The following is a 16,184-nucleotide window of genomic DNA, read 5'->3' on the forward strand; positions in this document are numbered from 1 at the left end:
AGTCAATGTACAAATCTCAAACTGGTAGATGGCTGGTTTTATGTTTTTGCTGTGATACTGAAAGTTGGCTTTTTTCTTTTTTTCATTTTTTACCAAATCTACCCAACCAATTTTGAAAAAGCATGGTGAGAAAAAAAAACATCATCTTTTTTTTATATAATACAGTGATATATCTACCTTTTGTTGTGTTTTTGTGTTTTCTTTATTTTAAGTCTATGTACACTCTTCTCAGAGAAGAGAAACTGAAATTAAGAATAGTTTCGTGGTGCTTGGTCTCCTCAATTTAGAGAGGATGACAAAGGTGTAAATATGAACTGGGATTTGTCCTCTAACACACCTGTATCAAGTTTTTTTTAACTGAAGTTATCCAACACTATGGTTGCACTAACTTTTTAATTTTAGTCCAGTATTTCATGTTATAATAATTTCCATAAAGACAGTTTTTTGTTAGCAAGGAAATAATCTTTGCTGTTTAAGCAAAATTTATCAGATGCCTGAACAGTTGATGAAACAGTTTCTGTGGTATGATAAAAAACATGAAAGACCAACAGTTGTGGTGTGGTACAGTGCTGAGTTTTAATGTCAAGGAAGATGGCAAGAAAACTTGTGTGGTTATCACACGGTGATCTGATAATGTGCTCTGTTTTGGCTTTTTTTTTTTTTTTTTTTTTTTTTTTTTTTTTTTTTTTTTTCCCCCTGCAGTGGAGATTCTGCTGCAATTAGAACAGTGCTGGGCAGGTCCAGAAAACAATGATCTAGAGTAAGTTTGAAAGAAGAACTAATTTGTGCCATTCTTCAAATGTCATAGTGTGCTGCTACAGTGTTTGTATCAAATTTGACAAAAAAGATGCTACTAATGTTTGCTGCCCTAATCTACAGAGTGATGGGATATATAGGAACATAAAGTCACTTGCTGCAGGAGAGGTTGTTCAAAGAGACTATTATTGCAACAGATTTCTGAAAGTATATTGTATCAAATTTAAAATGATATTTCAGTTACAAAACATGTAAAAGACTTAAAAGCCTAGTTTGACAATTTTGTCCATGTAGTTTGTTCTACAAAAAAATCCCCCACATCCCAAAAGCAGGGAATCCTCAGTATTCACAAACTTTTATTTGTCTGCTATATTACATTAATAGCATATGACTGCAAATTATACAAAGTACTTAAGTTGGGCAGAGATTAAAGAGTTGGAGAGGATACTTGTTAGTGTTGTCTTTGTGTATTAATGGAGAATCTTCAAAGATGATCAGTGTATGTGCATTTTGTATGAATGCTTCTCATTATAAATATTATTTTCAGCTCTTAATAAGAACTTTTAAAAATACTTGTCATAGCTGTTTGGTACATCACTTTTTGAAAGACTGGTATAAATGCCATTGACCATATTTTCGTTGATATTTGACTGGAATGCATAGATCAGTCTGTCATGGTGGTTTTTAATAAAACAGACTTCACCCTGGGTTTGTACAACAGGCAAATAAATCACTTGTATTTGAGGAAATTATAGAATGAGATTATTTCTGTTAACCAATAACTTCGAATAATTCAAAATAGCAACTGTAAAAGAAACGATCTCTACTTGCTTTCAAAACTTAGTGTCTTTATATTGAATGTGCAGTTTTCAGTGTCTGTAGGTTACTGATTTCTTTCTCGATGACTGATTCTTCAAAAGTACTGTTTTGCATTTTTCAGTGGTACTTTTTTTACAGTGGTGCTTCTGGTGGAGTTGATTGTAGGTTTTGACCACAAGTAGTTTCCAATAATGTTTCCATTGTGGAATAGGACAGCTGGGTGGTCTGGGGCAGATGATCTGACTTTCTCGTCTTGTTAGAGACAATTGAGATTGAGTAAAGATTCTCCTTTTGTTAGGAAAAATAGACTTTTCTTTTTCTCTTGGTATTTATGCCTCTCTGGTAGAATTTTTTACAATCAGAAAATCCAATGTTTAATTTTTTTTTTTCCCAATTCACACATTCTGCTATGCTAACATTTGAAAGAGAAAAAACTTTGGATAGTAATGTGTAAAGATGGTGTTTATTCTCTACAAACTTGTCTAACCAAATCATGGAAAGAATAGGGTTTTTTGCATCTTTTTGCGCCCTCCCTTCCTCCCTCCCTCCTTCCCTCCCCAACATGACAGTTGATTTAGTCTGAGAAATATCAACTTAAATGCTTTCTACTGCAATTTCTGTCTGAGCCTCCTGTGTTTTCACTTGCGATACAGAGCATACATAAAACTTCCACATGTTGCAACTTCTAGTAAGTTGCAGTAACTGGATGAGAATTACATCACTGGTTCCCTCCTCTGTTTTTTGATGGAAGGGTTTTACAGAAGTAATTCCAAACTAATCAATCTATTTTTTTTTTCCTATTGCTGAGTAGAAAAAGCTGTAGGACACTCAAAATGTGAAAAAAATGTTTAAATGTTTTAAAACATTTTAAGCAAATATTACTTTGTATCAGTGCTGGTGCTCCCAACTCAAAGCGGGTCTGAACTGACTAGGCTACAACACCACCTTAATCTTAACGATCTGAATTTGCTGCTTAGGAGCACCTTGGGGCTGGATGAAGAGTCTTGTTCCAGACAGTACTGTTCTTTTGTCTGAGCCTCTGGCTATTTTCATGTTATGGTATTTTGAAGCTCTGTTTTCCACAGATGGAAATTTCTGTAGAGAATGTGGGAAACACTGTCCATTTGACATCTCTAACTTGAGGCTTTGACATTAAAACCTGAGTGAAGCAAAGCCCTGGACTGTTGATAGTAGGAGTTGTTGATCCTCCCTATAGATAGGGAGGGTTTGATTTTTGTAATAGATTTTTAAAAATTTTATTTGCAGGTGTTGTACTGTGATGATAACAGAGGTTGTTTGGGTTTTTTTGTTTGGTTGGGGTTTTTAGTGGTTTATTTTTAAGATGTATGATTGCTAGACTTTTACATACATCCTCTCAACTAAGTAGCAGCCATCTCATTTCCTTGGAGTGGTGCTCATGTGTAAATTAGCTGCTTAGGATTCCAGTGGGCACCAAATTGTTAAGTGAAGTCCACACTTCTTGAGTTTTGTAATTTAACGGCTGTCATTTTGAAGGTAGTTATTTTCAGAAGGAAAGGCTGTACTTCTCAAGCACATCTTTGTGCAGACTTGCTCTTTACCTTGCCTTCTTTCTACAATTTAAAAAAAAGAGAAATCTGAATGTCCTCTCCTGGCATTTGGGGAGTAGGGTGGTAGTGAAGGAGACAGCAGCACTGTGTGGAAAGGAAAATCTCTGCAGCCTTTCCTCAACTATGGGGCAGTGTAGATAAGTACTCAGCTTTCTTTACCTCTCCTGTGCCCTTTCCTCACTCCTAATAAATTTGAGGTCAGACTATTAAGTTCCAGTTTGGCCTTTTTAAAGACAATTGCACTGTTTCAGAACAAGGTATTTCAGTTAAGCTACAGGACTGTGATGGTGTCTTGAATGTGTGGAGCAGCATAATCCAGTACAGCTCTGCATCTATGAAGTACTCAAAACGTGTGCCATCCATTAAACTTCCTTTAAGCCATCATATGAGGAGAATGGGATTTCCTCTTCCCTTGGAATCCCATCAGTTTCAATTATAGGAAGTAAGTTGTAGTATTATGGTTATTCATTATTTTGGCTACTTTTATTTAGAGGAAAGAAACAGGCATTTTATCTATGAAATCTGCTGTCATATGGCTCTATCTTGCAGTATAATTATCTACATGCTGTAACTTTTAAAATGTTTTCTGTGATTGCAGCATTTTATACAGAGCCTCTATTTTAGGATGCTGAGATAATCCTTTCTCCTTTTGATGGGATATGGGGTTAATCTGACCCATATCTCCCGTCTTCTCAGCTTCCGGTTTTCATAGAACTTACAGCAAAGTATTATCTGCGCAACTTCTTCCATTCTGTCAACGTTGATCAAAATTGCTCTTTAACCTCAGCAATTACTAGCAGGTGACAAACAAGTATAAAAAACATTTTTCTAATAGGAAGGCAGATGAGCCCTCCCTGAAGTATCATATATAACTTGGAATCTCACCAAAACTTTTAGTACAGAACTCTAAAAGTGAACATATTTTCCAAAATGTCAAACAAACAAGCAACTCAGTGAAGCTGGATTTGCAGGGTAGTAACCTTCCTTCCATTTGGCTGTTCAGGTAATTGCTAGAAAAAATTCAGAACAGATGTATAGGGGTAATTCTTTGGACATTTTTTCTGTTGGTCCATTTTCCATCCTTTCGCAGTCTTCAACTGGGCTTGTGGGTACTTTGAAATCTTCTAACATTTTCTGAATTAGAATGCTTTAGCACTGTGCTGCATTTCTGGGGGCTAAAGAAAGGACCCATCTGAAGTCTGGGTGCATTGAGAAATAAACATACCACACAAACTAAGGAGGCATCTGCAACAATTTTAAAAAGAAGAGTTAAGATGGAATGGGAAGTGTTGTTTTTAATGCTATGCTTCATGTTTTAATAATAGATTTGAGGAAATGCATAAGCAACTTCTAGGGACTGTGTCACCCTTTTAACAGTCCATCTCAAGCTGGATTTCTGGTAAACACATGCCACAAAAATGCCACTTCATGCAAAACTGATTTGCAGTTTTTGTGGTGTAAAATGGAGCTCTGTGTAATAGCACAAATGTCTGGACAAAATAGCTAAGTAAAATTAGTTATTTCAACAAAACATAGTAGTCCCCATTAATATCTTAGGATGTAATAAACTAATTTTCAAGTTCTGTGAAAAGAACAAAAATTTTACCTCTCTAGTGAGTAGAAACTCAGCTCCAGAATTCTAGGTCCAAGATGTCCCTTGTTTGTTCTGACAGTTTCCTCTCCATTTTGGTGGAAGAGTGCCATCTACTGAATTGCTTGAATTATACCTTGATTTTTCATTTGTGGTGGTAATTTTGAGCAAACATTCTATAAAATTGCCCCTAGTACTTAAATAGTAGTGAAATAGTAACTTTCTCCGTTCTTTTGATTTGCAAAACTAAAAATTATGCTATGGTGGAACCTGAGGAAGCTTTAAAATAAAACAACATTCTTAGACTGTATTGCAAAATACTTACAGTAGCAATGAGAGGATAATTATTGGTGGCTCACATATGTTTGAGGCTAATTTTTACAGTCCTAAGTGTCATTCAGAATGGAGATTTTAGAGATCTGTACTTAGGTGGGGAGATGCTCTTGAGACCCGTTGATTGCATTGTTTGAATTAGGATTTAGACACTGCTAGTTCAAATAATTAAAAAGCAATAGCAGTGGCATTGCTTCTGAACATCAATTTGGGTATCTGGAAGACCTTCCAGCTTGACACCACTACCACGAGCAGTCTGGAGACATTGTCACACCAAGCTGATAGTGTTAAACTTGTACCTACTGCCTTGATTCCAAATCAAAATTTCTGGTCTTTGTCTATATAGTGGAAGTGTTGGTACTTCTAGTCTGTGACCCTGTTAGCACTTCAACAAGTGAGTTTGCTGGTAATGACTTCAAAAAACTGTATAAGCCAAAAAACTTGTTATACCTGCATCACTACAAATGGAACTCTTAGCAATGAACTAAATTTTCTTAAAGGAAGAGTATAAAAGTGGATATATGAAGAGTGATAAATTGATTAGCAAAGCTGAAGGATGGTGCAAAAGCTTACGGGGTAAGAGAAGAGTTAAAAGGGATTAGTAGTTAGTTTGAGAAATGAGGTGGTGGTGCCCAAAGGAAAGATGGTGTAAGAATAACTTCTGCAGTTTCTGTAAAAGGAGAGAAATGATAACTGAGTGATGGCAGATTGGGGGGTGGGATGGGGGTGGGAATGGGGGAGGTGATGAAAGAAACAAATAGTAGTTTATGTAAGTTGTAATAGTACCTGTGGTTTTATTCTGTATCATGACCAAACTTAAGTAATGGTTTAAGGAGATACAAGTGGTACTGGGACTCAGCAGACTAGACTAGCTCCTACTTGGCTTGTAGGGAGGGGGTGAGGAATGGGCTTGTATTTGAACAAAGTTGAAATGGAGTGACTGGTGATTACAGGTTGTGTCTTCTGTCCTGAATATCCAGAGGCAGTGACTTGAAAACAACTGAAGAGGATTTGTTTGGCAGGCAAGAGCTAAGGGAAATATTATAGATCAGGCTGTGTGAATGAAGAGAGATTTCTGGACCTAGCAAAGCATTGTTTTGCAGCCAGAAGTCAGTGTTGACTGACAATAATTGATTGGACAAGTATTAGCTACATTCTTTGAAAATGTTAAATTGTCTTTCTTATTAGATAATATCTGTGATTCTTTATGCTTTTATAAGTTCAGCTAAATAGGTATACAAATTCACTTAACATCTAGTTCAGAAGATTAAATTTGTTAATGCTGCTTTTGGCAATGTCTGTACAAAATATTTGAACACTGGAAAGAGACATTTTTACTCCCAAGTATTCCTCAATTCTAGGAGCATAGCCTTTAGTCTTTGCCAAGAAGTTATGGACACAAGAATAAAAACATAGTTAATATTGTATGTGCTACCAAAGGGATGGGTGAGGTAGGATATCTATAATAACAAAGTCAAACTGTGCCAAGATACCAAGTAATTTGCAAGTGCTATATTTGCATGGAAGTTGCAGCCATTGTCTTCTGACTGTATCTGACATTTTCCTTATTTTGTTTTCTTCCTGTGAGTTTTCTTGCCTTCTCACCCTCCTGATCTGGCAGAAGGAGAATGCATCACAGCAGTCCATCTGGAATTGCTGTAGTAAATTGCTATCAGTAATTTAATAGTGTTTCTACCTGACAGACTTGAAACTTAGTTTTAAAGGCCTAGTTTGTTTTTGCTTGGTGATGTTATTTGCATGTAGGAGAGTGGATCTGAAATGTTGCCAAATACTATTGTTCAGCTTTGCAGACGTAAATACTGAGACATAGGGAGGAATAAAGCCAGGTTTAGCTGAGTGATACAAACACAGCAAGATGCTAAGCAGGCCTAGAGCTTTGGAAGGAAGCACTATTATATTGGATTCATTGAAAAAAAGATTATATGATACCGTAGTATAATGTGGGCTAGTATGGAGTCCAAGCCTCTCCCAAAAGTATTTTTTTTTTTTTAATTTTTATCTTATTTGGTAATGCATGGATGTGAAAAGTCAAATTTAGTTTTGTAGACAGTGTTGACTGTAGTCCTTTTTGACTTTTTGAATAATACTCTTATGAAATAGCTTGATGGGTTGTTCTTGATGATTGTGAGAGATCATGCTTTGCATGTGCAAGTAATAGTTCAAATCAGTTCTGGGAACAGGTAGGATTAACAAAATGGTGAGGAAAGTTGCACAAGTCTGCTCTTGTATTGCTATAATCCTGCTTAGATGGATCACCAGGACTCAAGTTGTGCCAGGGGAGGTTTAGATTTGATAGTAGAAGAAACTTCACTGTAAGGATTATTAAACACTGACTAGGATGCCCAGGGATGGAATCACCATCTCTGGAAGCATTTCAAAGACATGAATGTGGTGCTTGGAAGATGGTTTAAGCACTGGAATTGGTAGAATTTGGCTAATAGTTGATAGGTTATGGTTGTACTCAATAATCTTAAAGGTCTTTTCCAACCAGAATGATACTGTGGTTTTTGTGGTACTCCATAACTTGATATAAATTAAGTTTTTATTTTTCGTCTGTTGTTGGACTGTATCCAGACTTGGCAGTGGTTACTAATACCACACAGACTTTTAATCTTTACTTAAAATACTGTTTAGAAATCTTTCCATCATGCTGTGTTTTTTCTTTGTTATCATAATTCTTGGGGACCAGGCAAAGCACATAAAAAACATGTGCAAAGTGTTGGCATTGCTGCCTATAAAAATAATTTGGGATCTATTAAGTAAAATAGAAAACTGCTACATAGCCATGACTGTAGTCAAATTTGTAGGTATAATAATACATAGTCCTAGAGAGCTATATACTACAGACTGGTAAACAGAAAAATGCTGTGAGTAATCTACTGCCCTTAGTGTTTTGCAAGTTATTCAGGTAAGTAGTGTGTTCTCCTCTAGTTGGAGACATCTTACTGCATCAAAATTACCAAATGTTTAAATACTGTTAGATGTTACAGCTACAGTTCTGAAAAGTGTCTAGGAATTAATTTTAAAAGCTGCTATACTTTCAGATTTGTCTTAAATCTGGATCTACTATAGTGGTGGCAAAGCTGATACAGCAACATGATCCATTTCTTGTGCTGTATCATTAAAACTTTTTATAGCCACGTAAGGATGTGTGGTGATACTTTGGAAGGTAAATCTATATTACAAATGTGTCTGGTTGTAACTGACTTACACTGGAGATTGAATTAATAGAGTTTTTGCAACTGTCCTATGTAGTATGGGTCAACAGTAGGTGAAGAACAACCCAGTATTCTATAGGTCTACTTAGAGTAACTTCAAGAACCAAAAAAAAGAAACCAAAACACACCCACAATAAAACAACCTTGCAAACAAACAAAAAGAGAAGTCCCCAAAACAAACTGATCTTCTGAGATTGTCATGAATATTCAGGAGTTAGCTTTCCCTTTCAAGACAACTTTTAAGGGCAGATGGGTGTTGAGTTGCACCCATTTAGATAAGCTATAAATAATAATAGTAACTTTAAATAAATGTATTGCAGAGAAAACTCGATGTTGTTAATTTAAATGCTTTAATTTTGGCTTTAAAAAACCAACAGTAAGCATGGGTCTAAAGCTTGTTTGGAAAAAAATTCCTGTTGGAACTGTTGCCTTTTCTCACAAATCAAAAGTAAAATGGGTGTCATTATGCAACATTCAGTTAGAAAGGTTGTGTGCTTCTTGTATGTATGAGCTGCACTTTTAGCAGTTATGAAAATGAACACTGATGTTAGGAGACGAAGACATTCTCTTCCTTTTTTCAGCTACAGCTTTTGTCTCTTATTTGCTTTTGCAGACATGCAGTGAAGGCAAATAAATACATGTTTTATAGGATTAATCTCCCTATATATTTTCTCTGTATTTTTCTGAGCAGAAAACTGCTCAGAGCAGGTTATTTCCTCTAGAGCTACCGTAGGTCTTCGGCAGAGAGATTTTCCTGTCTACGAAATTAAAATGTTACCCCCATTTTGTCAATTATAATTTTTTGCCTGTTGTGGGGACTGCTTTGTGGTAGATGATCACAGCTTAGTACAGTGAGCTCTTTCACCTTAAGCACATATGTGCAAGTATAAAGGATCTGGACAAGCTGCATCCCCTGGGTTGCTGCCCGCCTGTTTTGTGTGGTTGAGAAATGCTTAACGTGTACTGAAAGGAGCACATATTATTATCCTTCTACAGTCAGTACTAAAGTGACGTACTTTTTCAACTCAGGATGCCCTGCAAAACTGGGAGGCTTTGCATTGCTTTAGAAAAGAAGATTAATGCTGGTTAGGAGGATGATATTAATTTGAGATGAGAAGAATAATTTTAGCTACTAGGTAAAAAAGTGACGATGACATAATCCTTGGGCAAAGGAACTAAATGGGACTAGCTGCAAGGACTATTTTTATTTTTTTCTAACTGTAAGCAGTATAAAAGAGGCCAAACTCTATTTTCAGAACCGCATATGAGGCTTCCACTAATTTGTTAAAAAGAAAAAAAACTTGCTCAATGTTCAAAGCTTGTGTAAGCTAACTCCCAGTGCTGTTATGTTTACTGATTTCTGGAAAGAGCTGGTTCAGGTGTCCTGGAAAACGCAGAAGGATTTTTTTTAAGCAAACATCGAAGCACTGAAGTATTGAACTTTTACTGGCTTAGTTGTAACAGTGCTTCCAGAAATATTTGCATCTGAAGTGCTTAAAGAAAGCATTTCAGGGATAGAATTTGAAGGTTGGAGTAACTTGAGGAATCCATAGCCTTTTCTGTTTTTCTGGGTCATACTCCTCTTGTTGCCAGGCAAGGTAACATGTAAAGCATCAATTCCAGATAAACGCTGGGCGAGTGAGTGAACAAGGATTAAATTTAATTTTTCTGGAAGCTGATGGTCAGGGGCGGGCTAGGGAAATCTTTTTTTTTTTTTTTTTTTTTTTAAAAATGCCTGTATCAGTAGAGGCAAATATGTAACAAGTTGTAAAGTCCATTTCCTGTAAACATAAAAAGCAATTTCTAAAAGTGAAATTTGTCTATTTCTGCAAATAATAATTAATGTGAGTGAACACAGAAGCATGAGCAACACTGAAGCAAATCTGCTGAGAAACTCCTAGGTTTCCTTGTGGGGAAATTTCTTCCAATCTGTCTATTTGTGTAGCCAATCTGTATTTAATGCAAAAAAAAAAAAAAAAAAAAAAAAGATTTGTGCTCTGAGCTTGTGTAGTAAGGTATCATTTATGGGAACAACCCCTCACTCCAAGTTTTAAAATGTCTGGTTTGTTGTTTTTGCTTGTTTTGTTTTGTTTTTTCTGGAAGAGCTGTAGACTGTGAGTGAAATACTGATGACTTCCTTGTATGGAAAACATATTGATAAAAAATTAAAATACAAAGAAAAAAACAGGTGAGGCAAGCTGCCCCTTTAAGCCCTTCATGCCAGAACAAAATTAAATTACTAATTCTGTTTGAGCAAGAAAGCTGGTATTAAGTTTGATGGATTATTGAACATCTGTTTAGTATCTCTCTCATCACTTAGCTGGATGTTGAGCAGATTCATTAGTCTAGAAGAACGTGATTGAAGTTAGAAGTTAAAATATTGTGGTGTGTTCAAGCAGACTTGTAATTGTAGTTCTGGTTGTATTTTATCTGACCAGCTGAGCAGATGTGTTTGAATTTGCATATCTAATAGTCTCTTTAGCCTTTCAGCTGTGTCTAGTGTGAATACTTGTATTTTTAAGACCATTTTTATCCATTTTGGTTTTGATCAACAATTTCTCAGTAAATGGAAAACTTGTAGAATTTGTGAGATTTGTACAGTTATATTGATTTCTAGTGTATACTGAGAGAACATTGCACATTATATTGCCTGATGGGAAACATCTTTGGAATGATTTCCTTTCTTCTAAAACTTAAGGTGTCTGTTTAAAACAAGAGGTGTTCATCTCTTTGACAAATTATACTCCAGAAAGCCTGGACAGACTATAATGATGAAAAACTGACTGGTGGCAGTATTTGTCTGGACTTGTGTTATTTCTGCTGTGTGTCTCCTGGAGGTTGGAGAATTTCCTTAATTCTGTATCAGAAGAAAGGAGAACATTTCTAATACAAAATGTTAGCAAGCAATCAGGTATGGAGAATTGAAAGAATCTGTGTTACTGTTGCTTCTATTTGATGCTAATTATGGAAGTACAGGACTGATTTATGTGTGAGAGGGAAAAGAAATGAGCTTTTGTTACCTCATAGTTGGTGTAAATCCAAGAAGTCCTGATGGAAAGATCCTGGAAATTTACATGATAGATATTTTCCTATATACTCCTCCAGATTTAAGGTACTAATCTTTTTGTCTCTGTATCATGTTTTTGGTTTGGTTTGGTTTTTTGACAAGACTTGCGTTGTTCAGCTTTTCTATCAGCAACTCATGTTTGAGGGGGAGAGAACTTCGTCTGGGCTGGAAAAATGTGACATTTTAATATGATGTTTATTTAGATTAACTTCCTTTTTATACTAGTCCTGATATCTAACTCTGCTAAAATAATTTAGTTTATCATTCTCCATTATCTTCTTATTGGTGAAGAATCCCATAAATAACTATATGTTAAGCAATTTGACATAGTTTTTGTATTCCATGAGGATAAATAAGATAGACCTTTTAACTTTTGTCCTACTTTGTTTTATCTATGAACATTTTATATTTTTTTTGGTAATCATTTAGATCTGTGTGGTTAACTATGTTGAGAGCACTAGCTCAAAGCAGGATGTTAACCTATTTGAATATGCTATCAGTGATAGTGAAAATGTTGGTTATGGTGCTTGGTTGTTTGGTGTTTCCTATGGTACATGCAAATGTTATTCCTTAATGGTACCAATTCCAGCTTTGGTCGGCCTGGGGTTGAATGCTACTGCCAGCATGACACTGGAGCTGCAGTAATCCAGCTTCAGTTCCTGATTAATGAGGTTAGTAAAATGATTTACATACTCCATAATTCAGAGAATATGACTGTAATTTCTCATTAAGGAAGCATCAAAATCAGCTAACACAAGTGACTCTTAACATGAATGGCAAACAGTAACAACAATTATAAATAAATTAACTTTTTTAATTTTAGAAAATTTTTGACTAACTGCTGGAAATATATTTAGACTACTCTTCTGCTGTAAACTGGAACTTTTTTCCTGGGGATATTTATTCATGTCACTGAGCATTGCAAGTTATCTCTTGAAGTAGTACTGTTCAATAGTATTAACAGTTTTAGTGGGTAGTTAATTTTATTTTGATAGTTGATTTTTTCAGATATGAGATGAGCAATGATTCCTAATCTGATCCCTCGTGGTGTGCATCTTCTAGGAGTATAGCAGCTAAGATCTGACATCAGTGATGTTCTTGGGCTAGCTGAAGGCAGATTTTAGAGGGGTTTCTAGTTCAGAGGAACAGTGAAGTCAAACCTCAGCAGCTTTGTCAGCACATAGATATTAGCAGTCGAGTTCACTGCTTGATTAATCTACAGAAGTGAGCATAAGCAACTAATGTGCACACAGCAGAAAAAGCTTCTCCTACCCCAACACCCCTCAGTATAGCACTGAACCAAATGTGAGTGAGCTGAAGCACATGATCATGTCAGCTCTCTTCTTATTACTACTTAGAACTTAGCTGTGCTTTGGTGTCGATGTACATATTTATAAATAATTTTTTCAACCTGGTAGAAAATGTGTAATATCGCTATTATGATGATGAAACATTATTAAGGTTATGAAAATAAGTTGATTAAAGCTTCTTTTTCACAGGGAGCTCTTGTGAGTGCCTTGGCTGATGATACCTTACACTTGTGGAACTTACGCCAGAAAAGACCTGCTGTACTTCATTCCCTCAAATTTAACCGGGAACGGTAGGTATTGGGTTATTATTGCTTTGCCCCTTAGTATTACACCATGTGTTACTGCAAAATCAGATTTATTCAGTCGATTTCATAATTTTTTAAATGAAGCTAGACTTACATTGGGTTTGGGTTGCAGGCTGTTAGGAGCCAAAGTACTAACTACTTTTCTGTCACTTTGCATAATGCATCGCAGAAAGTCATTTTTTCATCTTGAAAATGTGGAGGCATAAGAGACTTCCAGTGTGTATCTCCAAAGGGATTTTGGAGTAAAAGTGTGTTTACACAAACAAGGAAATGTAGTTAGTTTTTTTTTTTTAATTGAAAGGTTTTTTCCCCTTGTTGGGAAATCAGTATTTTGCAGCAGCATAAGAGCCCTTGTGTATCAGAAGCTAAAAACAACATGCATTTTGACTGATGCGTTTGTGGCTCACGTTTTATAAGTAAGCTAGGGAGATTTTTTTTAGATTTAATTTCCGATAATCAGTTGATTAAGTTTCTGAAAAAGGTGTCTTTTTAAAATAACAAGTAGTCTTTTGCTTTTGGCAAGTGGTCCTTCATTTCCAGTGTGGGCAAAATCTCAACTGGAATGCTATGTCTACTTTTGAGCAGCTTGCTTCAGAGATGGACAGCTTGGAGATCACAAAGGATACTAGCAAGAACACAATCTGTGGCTTGTACTTCTGAATAGGAATGATAGTAATAATCTTTAAGTAAGGAGAAGTAACAGAGCTAATATTTATGTAGTCTTCTAATCTAATGTCATAGAATGTGCCAACTAGACTTGTGTGGGTTACAGAGTAAGCTTGTGGTTTTAAATAGCAGGTGATGGTTGATAAGCAAACTGAATCATAGAATCATTTTGTTTGGAAAACACCTTTCAGATCATCAGATGAATCTTCTCCCTCTTCCTTTAAGGACTTGCCTCTTACCTGTACCACCTACTTAAGGGGTATTACAATGGGTCAATACAAATTGTGGCCAGGAACCACATTTGGACATTGGCTTCTAATTAGTGCGTTAAAATAGGTATCTGAGAAGGTGATTGTGTGTGAATTTGTTGGAAGTTTGCATACTTATATGTATGAATATCTTTTAAATTGAGTTGAAGTTTTAAACTATCCTTTTACTGTAAAGGTGGTATTTTCACTAGGAAAATATGTCAGAGAGAGCTGAAATGTGTATACTCTTACCAAAAAGAGGGTTGAGAGTAGAATAGAGTTTAGGGCACTCGAGTCTCTTCAGTGTTATTAATTTTGGACAGAATACTGATTTCTCCAGAAAAACCTGTGTCTTAATAAAATAGATAATGAGAGTATTGTAGATGTTAAGAGTGGTGAAAGTATAGTTTGAGACAAGGCAGTAATTTTAATCTTCAATTATCCATTGTAATAGCATATAGAAGTGGCAACAATACTGAAAATCCCAGAACTGTATATTGTTGTAGCCACTTGAGTCATGCTGGATGACTGACAACTGATATGTTCAAATATTCTGTGTTCTTTGGCCTGGTTTATAAAATACATCTTTAAAAAGTAAATCATAATCTCATTACTAGAGGCTTATTTTGATTTTGAACTTTAGAGAACTGCACAAATTTGACATTGAATAAACCTAAACCAGCGCCTCCAGAACACTTAAGAAGTCTTAGAAATTAATTGTACCTAGTAGGTCAGACATGTTATGTGTGTTTGAAGTAAATAGGCTTTGCTTAGGTCAGTTTTCTGATGTATATTTACTATGAAGTTTGGGAAGAGTGAAGAGACCCAGTTTAATTAATGAACAATCCACAAACATTGGGTTGTTTGATTCCACATTAATAAAATCTCTTAAATAATTTAAGTTGTGGTATTAATATTTGCTCATAAGGATACCAAACCTCTCAAATGGGAATTATTTAAAATATTCATCTCTACAACCAAGCCCTGAAGCAATATCTTATCTAATAATACTTCAATTTTCCAGCTTGTGTAGCAAACTTCAGTGTAATGGAAATTAGTTTAGCTGAAATATTAAGTTAGTTAAACTGGAAAAGATGTCCTTGAAAGGGAAATAAAGCCATATCTTACTATATGACTGAAGCAACTATTCCAGTTTTAGCAGTATTTACTCTAGGACCACATAGATGTTAAGGCTTAACGTTATATACTTAATTAGGAGTACCTGGAAGTGTGCTGACATGGCAGAAAAGCAGTATTTCTGTCCTCTTTAATAGGAGTTGTGCTTAAAATGCCACAAGCCAATTTTTTTTTCAAATTTGGTTTTCAAATCAGAGTTTAATATGTAAGGATTTGACGTGAACTAGAACTTTGTTTGTAGCATAGAAAGCTAAGTCTAGTAGTTACCTTCCCAGATTAAAGAACATTCTAGTCTTAAAAACTATTCTTGAACTATGTTTACAAAACAATAAAATAAAAATAAATTGTTATGACTTGCTAATGAATTCTATATTCTTCTAGCACAGCCTTTTATTAGGTCTAACTAATTCCGTGCTTCTAGCTATATGGAAGAATTACTGCATAACATTTAATAATGCCATTTCTAGATTAAGTATTCATTTTTCCCCTTGATAATCTAGTTTGGCTAGCTTATTTTCAGGCCTGTTTTGAACATCTTACACTATAAAAACCAGACATAGCTTGTTTATAAATGCTTGGGGTCCTGTGTTACGTATTTCGTATTCTTAACTGGAGGTTCCAGCGTCTCACCACCCTCACAAGAGAATTTCTTCTTCATGTTTCACATAAATCTATCCTCTTCTTGTCTGAAGTCATTCCCCCTTGTCCTATCACTACATGCCCTTGTAAAAAGTCCCTCCATGGCTTTCTTGGAGGCCACTTCCATGTAACAGAAGACCACTATAATGTCTGCCCAGAGATTTCTTTTCTCCAGGCTGAGCAACCTCAACTCTCTCAGGCTCTCCTTATTGGAGGGGTGTTCCGTCTCTCTCATCATCTTTGTGGCCCTCTTCAGCAGCTTCATGGACTTGCTTCAGCAGCTATATGTCCCTCCTTTGTTGGGGGACAAAACTGGACCCAGCATTGCAGGTGGGGTTTCGGGAGAGCAGAGTAGAGGGGGAGAATCAGCTCGCTTGACCTGCTGTTCACGCTTCCTTTAATGCAGCCCAGGATACAGTTGACTTTCTGGGCTGCAAGTGCACATTGCTGGCTCATGTTGAGCTTCTCATCAACCAGCACTCCCA

The 16,184-nt window shown here is 35.9% G+C and overlaps 1 protein-coding gene across 6 annotated transcripts in view; it reads left to right on the top strand.

Moving 5' to 3' along the window:
- Positions 1–16,184, top strand: part of STXBP5 (syntaxin binding protein 5) — a 102,225-nt gene that overhangs the window by 14,092 nt on the left and 71,949 nt on the right. For all 6 annotated transcript variants that reach the window (XM_071740519.1, XM_071740520.1, XM_071740521.1 and 3 more), the window contains exons 3-4: positions 11,984–12,065; positions 12,894–12,994. In XM_071740519.1, the coding sequence (XP_071596620.1) occupies positions 11,984–12,065; positions 12,894–12,994 (183 nt within the window). The remainder of the gene's footprint in view (positions 1–11,983; positions 12,066–12,893; positions 12,995–16,184) is intronic.

This window comes from Heliangelus exortis, chromosome 3, assembly GCF_036169615.1.
Source record: "Heliangelus exortis chromosome 3, bHelExo1.hap1, whole genome shotgun sequence".
Taxonomy (NCBI): Eukaryota; Metazoa; Chordata; class Aves; order Apodiformes; family Trochilidae; genus Heliangelus; species Heliangelus exortis.